This window comes from Camarhynchus parvulus, chromosome 2, assembly GCF_901933205.1.
Source record: "Camarhynchus parvulus chromosome 2, STF_HiC, whole genome shotgun sequence".
NCBI lineage: Eukaryota > Metazoa > Chordata > Aves > Passeriformes > Thraupidae > Camarhynchus > Camarhynchus parvulus.
The window spans coordinates 143,228,414-143,243,634 of record NC_044572.1 but is presented as its reverse complement, the minus strand read 5'-3'; the positions used below and the strand labels follow the sequence as shown (position 1 = coordinate 143,243,634).

General features: G+C 36.4%; 1 protein-coding gene across 5 annotated transcripts in view; it reads right to left on the bottom strand.

Annotated features, from left to right (window-relative positions):
- Positions 1 to 15,221, bottom strand: part of EFR3A (EFR3 homolog A) — a 76,672-nt gene that overhangs the window by 9,843 nt on the left and 51,608 nt on the right. For all 5 annotated transcript variants that reach the window (XM_030966866.1, XM_030966885.1, XM_030966875.1 and 2 more), the window contains 7 exons: positions 13,542 to 13,593; positions 10,642 to 10,814; positions 10,081 to 10,156; positions 7,345 to 7,506; positions 5,995 to 6,126; positions 5,439 to 5,506; positions 4,120 to 4,247 (listed from right to left, as the gene is read on the bottom strand). In XM_030966866.1, the coding sequence (XP_030822726.1) occupies positions 4,120 to 4,247; positions 5,439 to 5,506; positions 5,995 to 6,126; positions 7,345 to 7,506; positions 10,081 to 10,156; positions 10,642 to 10,814; positions 13,542 to 13,593 (791 nt within the window). The remainder of the gene's footprint in view (positions 1 to 4,119; positions 4,248 to 5,438; positions 5,507 to 5,994; positions 6,127 to 7,344; positions 7,507 to 10,080; positions 10,157 to 10,641; positions 10,815 to 13,541; positions 13,594 to 15,221) is intronic.

Below are 15,221 nucleotides of genomic sequence, written 5' to 3'. Positions count from 1 at the left end.
AAAAGCCTTTTTTTTATTGTGAAATTGAAATATTAATGTCTTAATTTTAAGGTATTCTGAAACAGAAAAGGGCTTATTGGAATATGATTCATTGACAGAAGAAACAAAGATTTCTGAATGGAAATGAACAACAATCCTTCCTTATTCTTGTTGCTACAAGTACCATATTCAGCAAGTCTAAAAATCTACTGGGTGAAAAAAAATTCTCTCAATTTCTCACTTCCTACAAATATTTTAGCAGGTCCAGCTGGCCTAAAAAGTTGTAAGAATATGACCAACTGTGCTGATACTAAAAGAAGCAAAACAATTTAATTAATGCATAAGGAGATAATGATCAAATGATCCATCAGTTGATGGAATCTCCTTCTGTGACTGCAGTCCTAGGACATTGCACCACTAGTGTTTTCCCATTTTTGACATTTAATATATTAACAAAAGATCTTAATGAACAGTAAAAATACATTTTAAGACTTCTCACAAAGATCCTCTGGCAAACAGACACTTGAGTGGCCTGACTGTGTGTGTCATTTACAAAACCATGAATTGCAATGTCACATTTTAGATTTTAGCAAAGATCAAGCCATTTGGACCTTGCTATTATTATCTGATGACTTGCACTGCAGTCAGAAGCAGCTACAGGCACTTGATACTAAAAAAAAGAGAAAAATTGTAAAACTCCCCCATGACAAGGCAATTTATGCTGGTTCTTCTGCAACCTTTGTTTAAACCACTTCTAGCCAAGCAAAGTGCTTTTGCAGTGCAAATATTGAGCATGAAGAAACAGAATCCATTCCAGCAGAGCTGAACATGCTCAGCTTTTAAAAACCAAGAAATAACTTTCAGGAGTCACATAAATGAAATGTCATTTTAAGATCAAGAGGCAGTGAAAGAACAAGATTAGTGAAAAACACCTGAATTCTACTAGTATTTGCCAGGTTCTCAGAGACCCTGAGAATTTGAAATGGCATGCTGAAGGATTTACTGAATTTTTAATCCCTGATGGCTCACTGGTACATGACCCAGTATATTCCAAATCTGAGGAAAGCACTTCAGCCTGCAAGAGAAAACACCCAACAAAACCACATCTCTGCTGCCATCTTGCTGCTCTCTCTAGAACTGACACACAAACACCAGGAGATACATTTTAGGGACTACTTTGGACAGAATTCATTTTTGTAATGGATGCCTCACTAAACTTGCATATCAAATATGCCCATTTATCTCTAATTTCAACATATGAAGTGGGTAAATATTTGTGACAATTACCATTTTTTCTCTTATAAAATACAGTGTTTATCCACACACATGAAGGAGCCCAGGAGCTCGAGGACAGTGATGGAGCCCCACTGGCCCAGCCCCTGCCAAGGCTGTCCCAGAAGCCTTGACCCCATTGCCTGGGCAATGGGAGCAGCTCTGTGCGTCACCTCACTGACCAAGGTGGGCTCCATCACTTTTGACAAGGGACAATGGCTTTAAACTGGAAGAGGGTAGATTTAGATTAGATATTAGGAAGAAATTCTTTCCCATGAGGCACTGGCACAGGTTGCCCAAAGAAGCTGTGGCTGCACCATCTCTGGCAGTGTTCAAGGCCAGGTTTGATGGGGCTTTGAACAATATGGGATAGTGAAGGTGTCTCTGCCCATGGCAGGGGGCTTGGAACAAGATGATCTTTAAGGTGCCTCTTTTCCTAGGTGAAAGACTCTATTCTTTGTGCAGTCATCTTGAATGGCCAGTGATTAAGATGAATCATCATTCTTTGAACAACTGAGGGCTTCTTCCAACTTTCTACAGGCTTTTGTAATGTCACTCAAAGAGTTAATTAGTACCATCACAAAAATGATACCTATGGCTCTACTACCTGCTCAGGAAAACAAACAGGAAACTATTTTTGGTAGAGTACAAAATAATGAGCAAACACAACAGCAAACCCACAGCAGCTAACATTGCTACAGACATGTCAAGGGGAGAAACAAAAAAAGCATAAGGAAACACTAAATCCACTAAGTACAACACAATTTCTGGCCTAAAGGTCTTTAGGCCTTCTAAATGCATGTTTGACTGCACATCCTATAGGGACACACCACAGGGCAGGAGACCAGGCTGACCTACAGCTCATTTTTACCTTTTGACTTGTGTTTGCATTTATGAGGTTTTTTGCCTGATGGAAATAGAGTCAAATTAAATATATATATATATATGTAGACAAAAAATGACTGAAAGTCTTTTGAATTAGTTTTCTCCCTCAAGTAAGAAAGAGAAACGGGTATAAAAATTTGCAAATACGAATGTCTTTCTAAGTTGTTAAGAAGTATCAAGACATGAAACAAAATCAAGATGACAAAATTAGGTTCTATAAGTCATTGTTAAGCATCATAACACTGATATTTGGAAATAGTAGAAATAATTAGGATGAAATATTTATTGGCTTTTTGGGTTCAACCCTAGGTTTCACAGGAATATACAAAAAAAGCGATTGTTTCTTTATTAAGATTAATGATCTCTTTCAAAACACTACATTCTAGCATTATAATCATAATAGCAGAAATGTAACATTTCATTGCAGCAAAAATAGAAAAACTTAAAAATTCTAAAATATTCACTTGGTCCTGATTCAGTTAAATTAAAAGCTTGGGAAGCTCAATATTCCACAGGATCAGAGATTCATGAACTTAACTGGCTATGGTAACAGTCAAGAAACAAGTTTTGGTTGCTGCTCTTTATAAAAAATTACAAAATCCCTGAACCCATCTGATTCACATTTACTAAGGATTAAATATGGCAATTTCTCATCACCTGCAGAGGCAGTTAATCACACTTTCAGCTAAACTCAATTAATGTTGATGTCAGAACTTGCATCTCTTCCTGTGTGGGAACGCATTTTTAGCAAAGTGTACAAGAAAATCTTACTGAGGTCATTTCGGTACAAATATATCTGAGCTTCTAGAAGAGGCTTAACATAAATTTCAAACCAGGCTATCTTCCTCACTCCATTCTCATTCACTCAAAGCCTGTAACATTTCCTCACTTGCTGCCCACCTCTTCTGCCAATACTGGTTTTAGGTGCCAGAAGAAAGAAGCATAGGAACATTTTCCTTTTCAGTAGACAGCCAGCAACAGAAAACAGACACTGTGGCTGTGCTGGAACATATCACTAATGTGTCTGCTTGCATTTGGGACAAAACCACATCTGCTGTCTGGAGAACTCGATTCCTCTCACAATAACTATCCAAAAGAGAGATTCAAGAGTAGGCAGCAATGTCTCTGAATCAGACTGCAAGAGAACACATCTGGCATACACTATCTGTATTTGGTTCTTTCCATGTGTGAGCTAGAGAATACAGAAATCACATTTTACTGCTAGGTACTTTTAAAAGGCCATGCTTTGGGCTGGGGTATCCCCTAGTCTATTACAATCCATTTATATATAGTCACAAAACAGACATGGTTAAGAACAAATTCTTCAATCAATTTTTTTTCAGTGATTTGCTCAATTGGCTGTCGAAAATATATTAAAAGCCAAAACCACACAAATGTCACATACTAGCTAGTCCTTTTCACATTATTCACTCATCCTGTGTAGCACCAACTCCCACAAACCTTCCTCAGGTAACACATTATTTCCACTTTTACCTGACACTAAGCTTGCACAGGTATCTGAGGGAGGAAAATATCTCATTCTTGCTTAAATTAACATCTGCTCATCGGCAGTTTAACTAAGGCAAATAAATCAGCACAAGACCGTGTGGCAAAAGGATGGAATATCTTTCATCCAATGTTTACATGAAAAGGATAAAGCAAGCTGACTTGTGTATTCTTTCCTCATTTTCTAGATCAAGTTAGTACAGGTATTCTTTTGAAGCAGAGACTTTATTAAAAAGAGTCAAAGCAGGTTCTAGGACCTTCTGCCTCACTTCCATTCCTTAAGGAAAAAAAAATCTTTGAAACTTCTTTGCAATAATACAGTAGCTCATGAGAAAAAAAAACCACCTTGAGAAGACAAAATTATCTGATTAGGTTTTGTTGCCAAACAGTCACATTACATTTCACTGCCACACAACACATTAGGAAAACATTCTTAATAACTGGTACTAAGTGGTGTTGCTATTAATCACCACTTACCTGTTACCTGGGGCACATATGGAACTGACAGTCTTTCCACATTGTATCCACTGCCTCCTAATGATTCTGCAATCTTGTTTGTCAGGAAAAACAGATCTGTTTCATCCTTCTCTAAGGATTTTGGAAGACTGTCAAAACATACATTTGAAGTTATTGTCGACCAATAGATATTTGTTGGTTAAGTAAAATATTTTTCTAATGTCTGTGAGCAACCTAGAAGGATCAATCGTAATGATTTGATGGAAATAAAGCTCGGTCAGTTTTTTAGGAATGAATACACACCTAGAATTAGTCCACTGAAAACCTCTGCAGTATTTTAGATTAGTTTAACACTTCTTGTTTATCTGAAATATGTTCTTCACCTATTCTGCTACATCTTGAGAGAAATATGATCTCTGTTAAATAAAAAAACCTGCACAGCAACAGTAATACTAATAGTAATTAATTAATTGTAATATTTGTCATTTGTCAGCAGTGTGCCCTTGTGGCAAAAAAGACTGAGGGTATCCTGGGCTGCATCAGGAGGTGGAGGGAGGAGATCCTTGCCTTTTATTCAGCTGTAGTAAGGCCACACCTGGAGTGCTGAGTCAGGAGCTGGGCTATCCAGGACATGTAGGGAGCCCACCACAGAGCTCCACAGGGTCACTAAGGTGGATTATGGGCCTAGAGCATCTCTCCACTGAAGACTGAGAGAGCTGGGCCAGTTCAGCATGGAGAGGAAAACGTGGATCTTATAAAGTGTACAGCTCCCTTAAGGGCAGGAGGGTGGAAAGGCTTCAGAACTAAGCAGCTGCTCTGTGACAGAACCAGAGGCAATGGGCACAAACTGACACACAGAAGGTTCTGCCTGAACATCAGGAAACACTTTTTTGTGCTAAGGTGAAGGTGTGACCAAGCACTGGCACAGGTTACCCAGAGAAGCTGTCGAGTCTCCATCCCTGGAGATATTCCAAAGCATTTGGATGTGGTCTTGCACAGTCTGCTCTAGGTGACCCTGCTTAAGCAGGGGGCTTGGACCAGATGACCTCAAGATCCCTTTCAGCTTCACCCATTCTGTGATTTAGTGAACATTTATTTCACTATGTTAGCACACTGAGCATCCTATTGTTTATAAATGCCTCTGACTACTACAAAAAAGCCCACTTTCTTTTTCCCCTATAAGTGTACATGCTTTTAATGCTTGGGATTCTTCTGCCTGTCCAGAACACCATAAAACCTCTAATTTTTTTCACATATGGAACATTTCTCAATGATGTATGATTTTTAATAGCAAAATAGGGGCTTCACTGTCCACTAATTTCCATTTTGTATCTACTTACTTGGATTTGTCTTTGAAAATTGTTTCTGGTAGAAAATAAGCTGCTTCCACACTTCTGGTTTCAATGACCTGACAAAAAAAACCCCATGTCAAATAGTACAAATGGAATAGTTCCATAGTTGTTTTCTTCAACACCTAACCTTCACTAACATCAACCTCAACACAAATGAGACATTTGGGATTTCTTTTAACCAGGGAAAGAGACTGTGGCTCTCACCCTTTAAACTAAAAATCTGGTTCTCATGGTCTTGTGCATGTCAATACTATTTTACCAAAGACAGTGGGGCCGTAAAGTCTTATACCAGATGGAGATCTGGATCTTTATATATGGCACCATAAGCAAAATAAAATGCTGTATCTTGAGAGAAGATTATTTTCTTAATAATCTTTAGAGTCAGCAAGTAAAGTCACGAGAGACTGAAGATCAAGAACAATGTCAGTGGACACAAACAGGGGAGATGAACACAACAAGCAAGCACCTGACACTAGTTATTTACTGATTTTACAGTAGACTGTGTATTGTTCTAAATGACCTGCAGTATTTAACCATGTCTTACCTTGCTGACATGCTGACAGAAGGCAGGCACTGCAATCATCTGACTCAGGAAGTTTAGATATGCTGCAACCAATGCCATGACTCCACAACGATTAAACATTGGCAGATTATCCTCATTGATGATGGCAATGTCCTGAAATATAAGGAGGAGCACCATGTTTTCCAAAGTTAGCAGGCTGTACTGAATACATGGAAATCAAACTTATCATTGGTAACAATGTATGACATATGATGTTTATCAGCTATTACTTAATATTTGATTTAAGATCTCTCATCTTAAAATTGTAGTCTTTTAGCTCACTTGTGAAGTAGGAATATATTAATCTGAAGTTAGAGAGCTTAAAAGATTCAACCATTATGAAGAAAAATAAACTTACTCAACTCAAAATTCTGCTTCTTAGACAGGAAGTACAGTGACTGGTAGTCTCTTGTCCTTACCGCCTGTTGATCTTAACATTTTCTCAGGAAAATTAGAAACAGCAGTTTGATAATAAAGATCACCCGTGTGAATCACGGATACAGCACAACAGAGGGAATTATTTAATGCATATTAGCACTCCTATGTTTATTCAGATTGCATCATTTTTGCTCTAGTAAAACTCCTAATGTCATTCCCACCAAGTAAGGATTTGGTTCAATGACATGTTTTAAAATTAAGGATGCACACTGCATTTCAGATGTTTTATAATACAGCTGCGCATTTGGGAGTAAGGTTAATGACAGAATATACTGGGAATGCAGAGTCTGATTTCATCACATTTCCAGGGCACATGTTAGCAGTACTTTATTATTTTTGATTTCAACACAGATAAATTTAGTAAGTTATCCAGTTTCCCTGAGGACTGTATGCAAGTATGAGTTAATAATTGAACCTATTAAGGAAATGTTAAAGAATAAAGCCTAAAACACTGACAGAATATTACTCTAAGGTAAGATTAAATAGAGTGGTTTAGTAACTATTCCCAACCAATCAATTAATTATACACAAGTTTTCATCCCGGGTGCTGACAGTCCATACATTTTATACAGAACACAAGATCATAGGCTGAGAGAACACCTTGTCAATCTGCTAATGAGTATCAGTGATTCTAACAAATGTTTCAACAAATATCCACATCTGCTGTTTTTCCTGAACAGCACATGCTGTGGAAGTTTGTTACAAAACCATTTAGAGAAAGTTTCCCCATCAGTAAGTGGTACATACAAAGTGCACTTCCTTAGTGATCAATCAAGTTCAGACCAAATTATGAGATTTCCAATTTGAAGATCAATACACAAAACCTCCCCAGTTCTTCACATCTCCAATTACATATTTTAACTGTCAGTCAATGAACCCAACACAGACCCATACCTGCAAGGCAATCGCTAATCGGATGAGGTCAATAACCACTTCTTCATTGGCCAGTTCTATTGTGGTAAGAGCTAGAGATGTAAACAGGAGTTCAAAGTTCTTCTGGACATTGTCTTCTTCTTTGCAGCCTAGGTAGATGTGTCTGTACAACTGCTGACCATGCTATAAAAGACATAAAAAGGAAAATGGGTATTAAATAATAGAAAAACTTAGGTTAAAAAGGATATTTGAAGGTCTTCTGGTCCAACTCTCTACTCCAAACAGAGCCAACTTTGATGTTAGATTGAGAATTAAAAAACAAAAAAGGATAAAATACATGGTGTACACATACATAGAGAAACAAGTACATGATTAATCAAGTAGACTTCAAGTTTCTGATAACAGCTTCTTTATAAACACTGTACTGTTCTATTCTATGCATGAATGTACAGATAGAGATGATACAGAGAATTGCATGATTACTGCACAGTATCAGATGTTAGAATTCATTTCCTGTTGAAATATTAGAGAAAAAAAAATTGCCCATTTATGAAAAGGAGAAATCAGAAAGTAATCTTGAAATATTTTTCAAGAACATTTGAGTAACTGATGAGCTCCAAGTGTTATCCTTGTGAAGACAACAAATTTGTTCATTGAGCAACTCCCCTCAAAGAGCAAACCAAGAAAAAATTCTGCTAGAAGGTGTTTCAGAAGGTGAGCAGGGCTCATTTACTGACATGTGTAGGGAGGCTGCAGCTCTAGTGAAGAACACAGGCCATTTAATGAAAGACTCTCCACTTCAAAAGTGATTTTCTTCTCATGATACTGTGCCTAAGCAAATCTCAGTAAATAAACTATTACCTCAACACAAAAGAAAAATGCAAACACAAGAAACACAGGATAAGCAGCAGGTGCTGTATGGAACACAGAGCTCAGTACCACCCCAGCATTCCTAATCTGTAGTGGGGTACAAGTCTGTATCAGCTGACACAAATAATTTTCAGGATCTAAAGACTAACTCCAGACATATTAATTCAGCTCTAGAAGGAAGCAGAAAAGTGATTTTCAACCTCTCTTTTTCCAACAGGACATATTTACTTAAGAAATAATGATAGCATTGCTGGTCTTTTCATTACTTCTAAAATCAAAGACTTGCTCAAATCCACATTGTATTTAGAAAATAGGGAAACACAGCTATCAGCAAAGCACAGAAGCTACTACAAAATAAAGGTTAGCTGTTTAAAGACCCAGTATATTTGGAAAATAAAAGTAATGAATTTTTTTATCCCACTGATAAAGAATGGCACTTAAATAGGAAAATAAATGATTAGGTGGATTTTATCAATATGTATCTTTCTAGAAGACTGGAAAATTCAACAAGTTAAATATTTCCCTTCAAAGAAAGGACAGATATAAACTGAGCAACTGGTCTGAGACAAAGAATTTTGTGCCTATGTTTGGTTCCCTTCCACCTGGGTGTGATACAAAATTGTCTCAGGATCCCCATGTAGCATCAAACAAGCCCAAATGGTCATCCAGTTATTTATGAACTTCTGGAGATGCCTCAACCCTGTCCTTTGATTATGCAGAGCATCTGGGAGGAGCAGGCTGCTAATATGCACATCTACACCAGGTGAGTAACAGTATCACACAGATAATCATTGACTGACTTCATTTCCCTGGGTTAATAGATTTTTTAGCAGTCTGTATTCTCTTTTCTTGACCTGTGAAGAATTTATTTTCCTCTTCTGCCCCTTTTTTCAGATCAATATTAACAATTCAAATATTCAGTTTTGACAGCTACAACTTTCATCTAGCAAAATACATCTTATCCAAACTGCTTTAAATCACAGATATTAAGTTAATGAATTAAAATTTAATTCACTTTTTAAGACACATTACTAATAATTACCAGTGTTGCAGTATTTTTTATATTTGTATTATTCCAGTTGAACATGTACTGGAAGAATATTAACTGGACTAACTTATAGCAAGAACCTTTATCTTGCAAAGTTACTTGAACGCTGTACAACTCTAATTTGCATATTATTACATATGCAGTATTTTGGCCTACTTCAGTATTTTCTGTTTTTGTTTACATACCTCCACAGATAAACCACAGTCAGGAATGACAGAGCATAGTAACAGCTTTATGTATCTTTCCCACATAAAACCCAAGGTGTCTACTGTAAGCAATTTCACTCCACTTAAGCATCATCTAAAAAAACCCAGGATTCCTTTAGAGCCAAATATACTGAGAAGTCATCTGGTACGAAGTCTTGTGAAAATAATCTTTTAAGAAGATAGCTGTTTTGTGCAAAGTTAACTTTCTCTGACATCTTTACCTAAGACACAAGTCTCTGTACCACAGCTATAAAAAGATTTCTAAATACAAAATTGTTTAAAAATACAGCAAAATAAAAGCCAAACTAGTGAAAAACGGCTACTAAGCAAAAATTAAATGCTACGCAGGGATCTAACAACAGGGAAGTCTTTTCAGAATCATGGTTTTGACATACACTGTTCTAATTTCATGCATCTAAATGTTTTAACTGAAGACATAAATTAAAATTTTATTGCATGGAATCATCTTTCAAATATCTAGAGAACCTCAACAATGAAATCACTGTAACTTGATTACAATAATTTGATACTGATCTTTGTGACTTGTTGCAAAACCACAGCTGTAGAAGAAAAGCAAAACCACTGGTTCAGTTACTTATTTCTAGATAGGAAAGTGATGTTTCATTCTATTACCTTTTTCATGAAGCTCACGTCTTGCCTTGAAATCTTGTCTCGTTTTATCTTTAGATCAGAAACATCTGGTATTATTCTACAAATGAAAGAGATGTGTTGTTTCAGAACAAAAAAAGAAAGTTGGAAATTAAGAGAATGCGGAACACAGGAACTATTCAAACAGATCTTGACCCAATTCCCATTTTATTATATCCATGCTTAACAAGGATATTCAAATTTCAGTTCAAGATGGAAAACCAGAAAGAGGATTATGATAATCATGTATTTTTTATCTACATAAAATAAAAATTAAAATAAAATAAAATAACATAAAATAAACATAAAAATAAAATTCTGTCTTCTACATGGCTAAACTATGATATTTTTAATGATTCTTTAAGGTACTGTGCTCTGAGGCTTACCTGTAAAACTCTTGCCATGAATAAACGACACTGAGCACCATGCATTTACCAAAACAGTACATTAATAATTCCTATTAGCAAAAACATTTGACAATCAACAGTAGTTTTCATTCAGGTGATGCACTGGAATTTCAAGCAGGCAATAAATGAAGAGCAGTACCTGATCCCTCTGAGCTTGGCTCTATTGTCGTGCCGATCGATGAGGTTGTGCAGGATTTCCAGCACCAGCTGCCTCAGCTCCGAGTCCTCCATGAGTGAAGGAGACAGCAACGGGTCCAGAAAGGGGGCAGGAAGTGCATTACTTATTGTTGTGGCTTTGTATCCTGAAGTCACCTGTTCATTGTTTGAAATAAAATTCATGTGGCATTAGTGCATTGTAAGAATTAATCACAGCTGTCACTTTTTAGTGGGATTGCTTTGGCATCCACAAGGTAGATTCAAAGTGAATTTTTGTATTAATTTTGAAAATTCTTGACCTCAGTATAAACTTGGAAGGATGTCAGTATACATTTTCAAATTAAGTCACTCACGCTAAAAGGATTTTTCAGGATCCTTTCTTTAAAAACACACTTTGTATCAAAAAATAAAGGTATGATTTATGATTTGTTTTTTTTCATATGGCCTATAAGAAAAGTTGCAGGGCATAAATTGAAGATGATAGGAATTCCAGTCAATAACTACAATAGAGATTTTTCCATTTCAGGTTATGAGCTGTTCACATATGGTAGAGTAAGCTCATGTGAAATAAAGAATGTGAAATCAGGGCCTTAATGTACACCTCAAAGATTATGGATACTATTTCATTGCAAAACATGAAGTAAGCAAATATCACGTTCTTAAAAATCTGGTGCTATAGTGTTATTTCAAAAATTAATACTACCCTGACATGTCTCATTCAGTTACTTTTAACTAAAGCAAATTCTGCAGGTACACAAAGAAAAATAAACTTCTACCTAACTACTAATTCAAATTTTAATTAGCTGAACATCTACAGTAGGCAGAAATATTTAAAATTTACCACCCCTTAAAATGGAGGTTACCAGAATATTACAATCTCAAAATATTTTACAAAGTACATAAAACCTGTTGAGGATGAGGGGAGCAAAATTATTCAAAATTTAATTATAATAAATGCAATAGTATTTTCATCCAAGGCTTACATAACAATTTATATATATTCCATACTCTTACAGTTTTTACATGTGAGCTGTGTTTTACTGGTTTTGACTGGGATAGGTAATTTTGACAGCAGCACATGTGCTACTGTGTTCTGGATTTGTAACCAAAGCAGTGCTGGTAACAGAGATGATTTGGCTACTTCTGAGCAGGGCTTACACACCTCCAGAGGAATATCCCATATTAAAATGTGTCACGTTCAGCAGCAGAACAGGAGGCAATTTGTGAGGGCTGCCACTGCTCAGGGACTGGCTGGCTATCAGTTGGCTTGTGGTGAGCAGCTGGGATTTTGTTTTATTTTATTGTACTTTTTCTCGTTTCTTGGTTTTGTTTTTCTTGGTTTCCTTTTTTTACTTACTAAACTGTCTTCATCTCAACACACTTCTCTCACTGGTACTGTCCTGGTTCTCTCCCCATGCCCCTGGGGCAGGGTGAGTGAGTGCCTGGGTGGTGCCTGGTGCTCTGGGTTAAACCTGAGTGGGCACAGTGCCCCCAGCTTAGCTGAGGGCTTCCCAGGGACGTGGCTGACAGGAGCACCAGGGGACAAGAAGGTATCTGATCAATCATTATGAACATGGAAAATTACTGATATTACAAGCAGCAAGGCTGCAAATCTAAGAGAACACTTTTAATGAAGTGTAGATTTAAACTGCCTGTACAGCATTAACTTGTCTGTCTGTATATGCATGACAACGGACTAATTATTCTTAAATATTATTCTTTTGTAAAGAATACATGATGTACAATGCTGGTTTTTTTCCACAATATTTATCAATGACTAATTTATTAATCACCAGAACAATAACTTTCACACCTCTGTGCCATGATGGGATTTTACTTCCATATTCTAAAAGATGCAAACCAAAATTCAGTGTACAAAATGTTAAATCCCTTCCACATGTACACTCTGACTCCCTTAAAGCAAACTTACAGGCTATGTAGCACCCAAAATGATTATTCTTACCTGTTTTAATGGAATTTTAATACTGGTGAGATGAATACTGTCAGGAACAGTTTAGACATAACTGAGTCTATGTTTATGTGCAAAATGACCACCTGAGGTCCTTCCTAACAAGTTTCCTATCCTTAAACTGCAACTATGAATGCCTTGCTCTTTTGCAAACCAGAGACTAAGATTTCAGATTTCGACAAGCCAAGAACGGTTTAACCTATTTGCCTAACACCATACATAAGTTTCATGTCAAAGCAGAGACAAAAACTCGTTTTCCAGGAGGACAATCATCTGCTTTAGTTTGTGAAATCATTCCCCTATTTGAGCCACTAAACAGTTCTCAGGTTCTGCAACAAAACAGGCCAGGATTCCACAGGCAAGAGCCTCCTTTACTACCCACTTTCTGATTTTTACCATCTGGGTCTATTTCCAGAAATACTCTTTGAAGATTTACAGCTGAAAAATGTATTTGTGATAAAAAATTCAATCACACCTTACAAGAAATTTGGGAAACATTAGGAAGGAAAGAACAGCTGTGTCTGAAGGTATCCATTCCTATGGTTTTAAAAATATTGGCCATTCTACTAATTACCACTTTTCCATGCTCAGATATAAAAGTCATTTCACTTTGATGTAGCCAGTACTGCTGGCAGAACTCAACCTACTGTAGGATGTTCTTTTGGATCTGCAGATCCAATTACAAGTGACATTCACTGAAGTGCTCTAAGAGGTGGAGATGTATTTCTTGTTCTGTTTGTAATGTAAGTTGGAAAAATGCTTTCACAATATTACACAACAGAATTACAGGTCTATGCAATATGAATATATGTTTATTTTCATAGTCCAGCGTTGTTGTACTTTATATGTAAATATATAAGTAAAGTGAAACACTGTGTGTTTATAACATATTATACTGATCACAAAAGGCTTACCATAAGTAAAGATCTCAATAACATGATTTGAATCCTCCTGGTTCCCAAATCTCTACAATTAGAAAAAAAATTGCAAATTAGGTTTTCTTGTATATCTTTGAAATATTATTCTACTCTAGACACTATTCCCATTTTTGACAAGTGAATACAGCAATCTTGGAAGGGATGCTGGATGATCATAGATAAAGGAAAGTATTTCCAACGGAGCTGCAATAATTAAATGTTTTTGAAAGACACATTTATAGGAAGGCTGAAAAAATGGAGCACATTCAGTTGAAGGAAAAATTAAATGGTATTTGTGAAGGAGGTATAAATCTTAATGTTTTATTCAGAAATCTCTAAAATGTTTGACCACTACAAGCTTGATAGCTTGTTATTTTCACAAGCATCAGCACTGAAAATTTCTTCTGGAGTCTTTTAAGAAACGTGGACATTTCTTCTTTAAGCCAGACCCCAAAACTTTGAGACTGAAACAAAGTTATTGGCAAAATCAGTAAGAAAAACTGAAAGATTCCTCAGCTTTCATATCACAGGAAGGTACACAAAACACTACTTGACCTGTTCTTCATCCATTTTCATTTCCCTCCTGCAGGTACTAAAAGTAGCTGAATAGCTGAAGGTACACAGTCACTATTCTTGCAAGGTCTTAGGAGATAAAAGTGCACTTGGAATAAATCGTTCCATTCACAGAGACTCTTTCAGGAAAGTAAAAAAGGTACAAGCCATTTTCTCCATTAAATACTGTAAAGGAAGATCAACCCTCTTCACAAAAGTTGGCCATTACATAACAGTGGAAGCTTCTACCTTAATGGGCTACAACACTGGCTGTCTATATCATTCAAATGTCTTGGGCAGCTGAAATCAGAATTCTAAGTAATGGCAAACTTTATCAGCAATCAGAAAGCCTTCTTTGCTCAGAGTGACATCTGCACATCATACTAACACACTGCTCAGGCACATGTTTACACAGAATCTCATAAATGGAAAATTACACAGTTATAAAAAAAACCAAACAACCACCCCCCTCAACTGTTAATCCAAGTAGAGAATTTCATATGGACTGGTTCTTGAAATACCTCCACAATGAGTGACAACTGCCTGGCACAGACTTGTGTCTTCCATGGAATAGCATCCCATGCTGCAAGGATACTGTATGAAAAGCTCTAAAAAACTGGAGAATGACAATGATTTCCTACTTAATCTATTAGGGGATCACTTATGTGGATGTGGTGCAAAGTGTCTGTGCACATCTGGAAACCACAGCTGCAGCCCTTTCAGGGACTTCCCCAAACTGAGGAAATAGTCTTTTGAACAAAATTATTCCTGTTACAAGGAAGAGTATCCAGTGTAGGGTGACTTTTAAATGGTGGGTTTATTAAGTCTGTCCACTTATAGCTTTTTCCTATTTCTGAATACATAGGAAAAATCCAAAATTCACTGGAATTTCTGCAGTTATTTCTTAATCTGAAGTCAACTTGTACAGAATTAAAAAAAAAAAAGAACAAACATTAGAAATAGTTTGTAAATTATGCAATTTATAATTGAATTCCTGTCATTCTCAAAACCCACATATAAAAATTATGGAATTAACAACCATAAAGTTCATAATTTCAGAAAAAATTGTACAAATGCAGAGAGAAAGAGTATTTTAGTGAAAAATAAACGACCTTCCAATCAGAT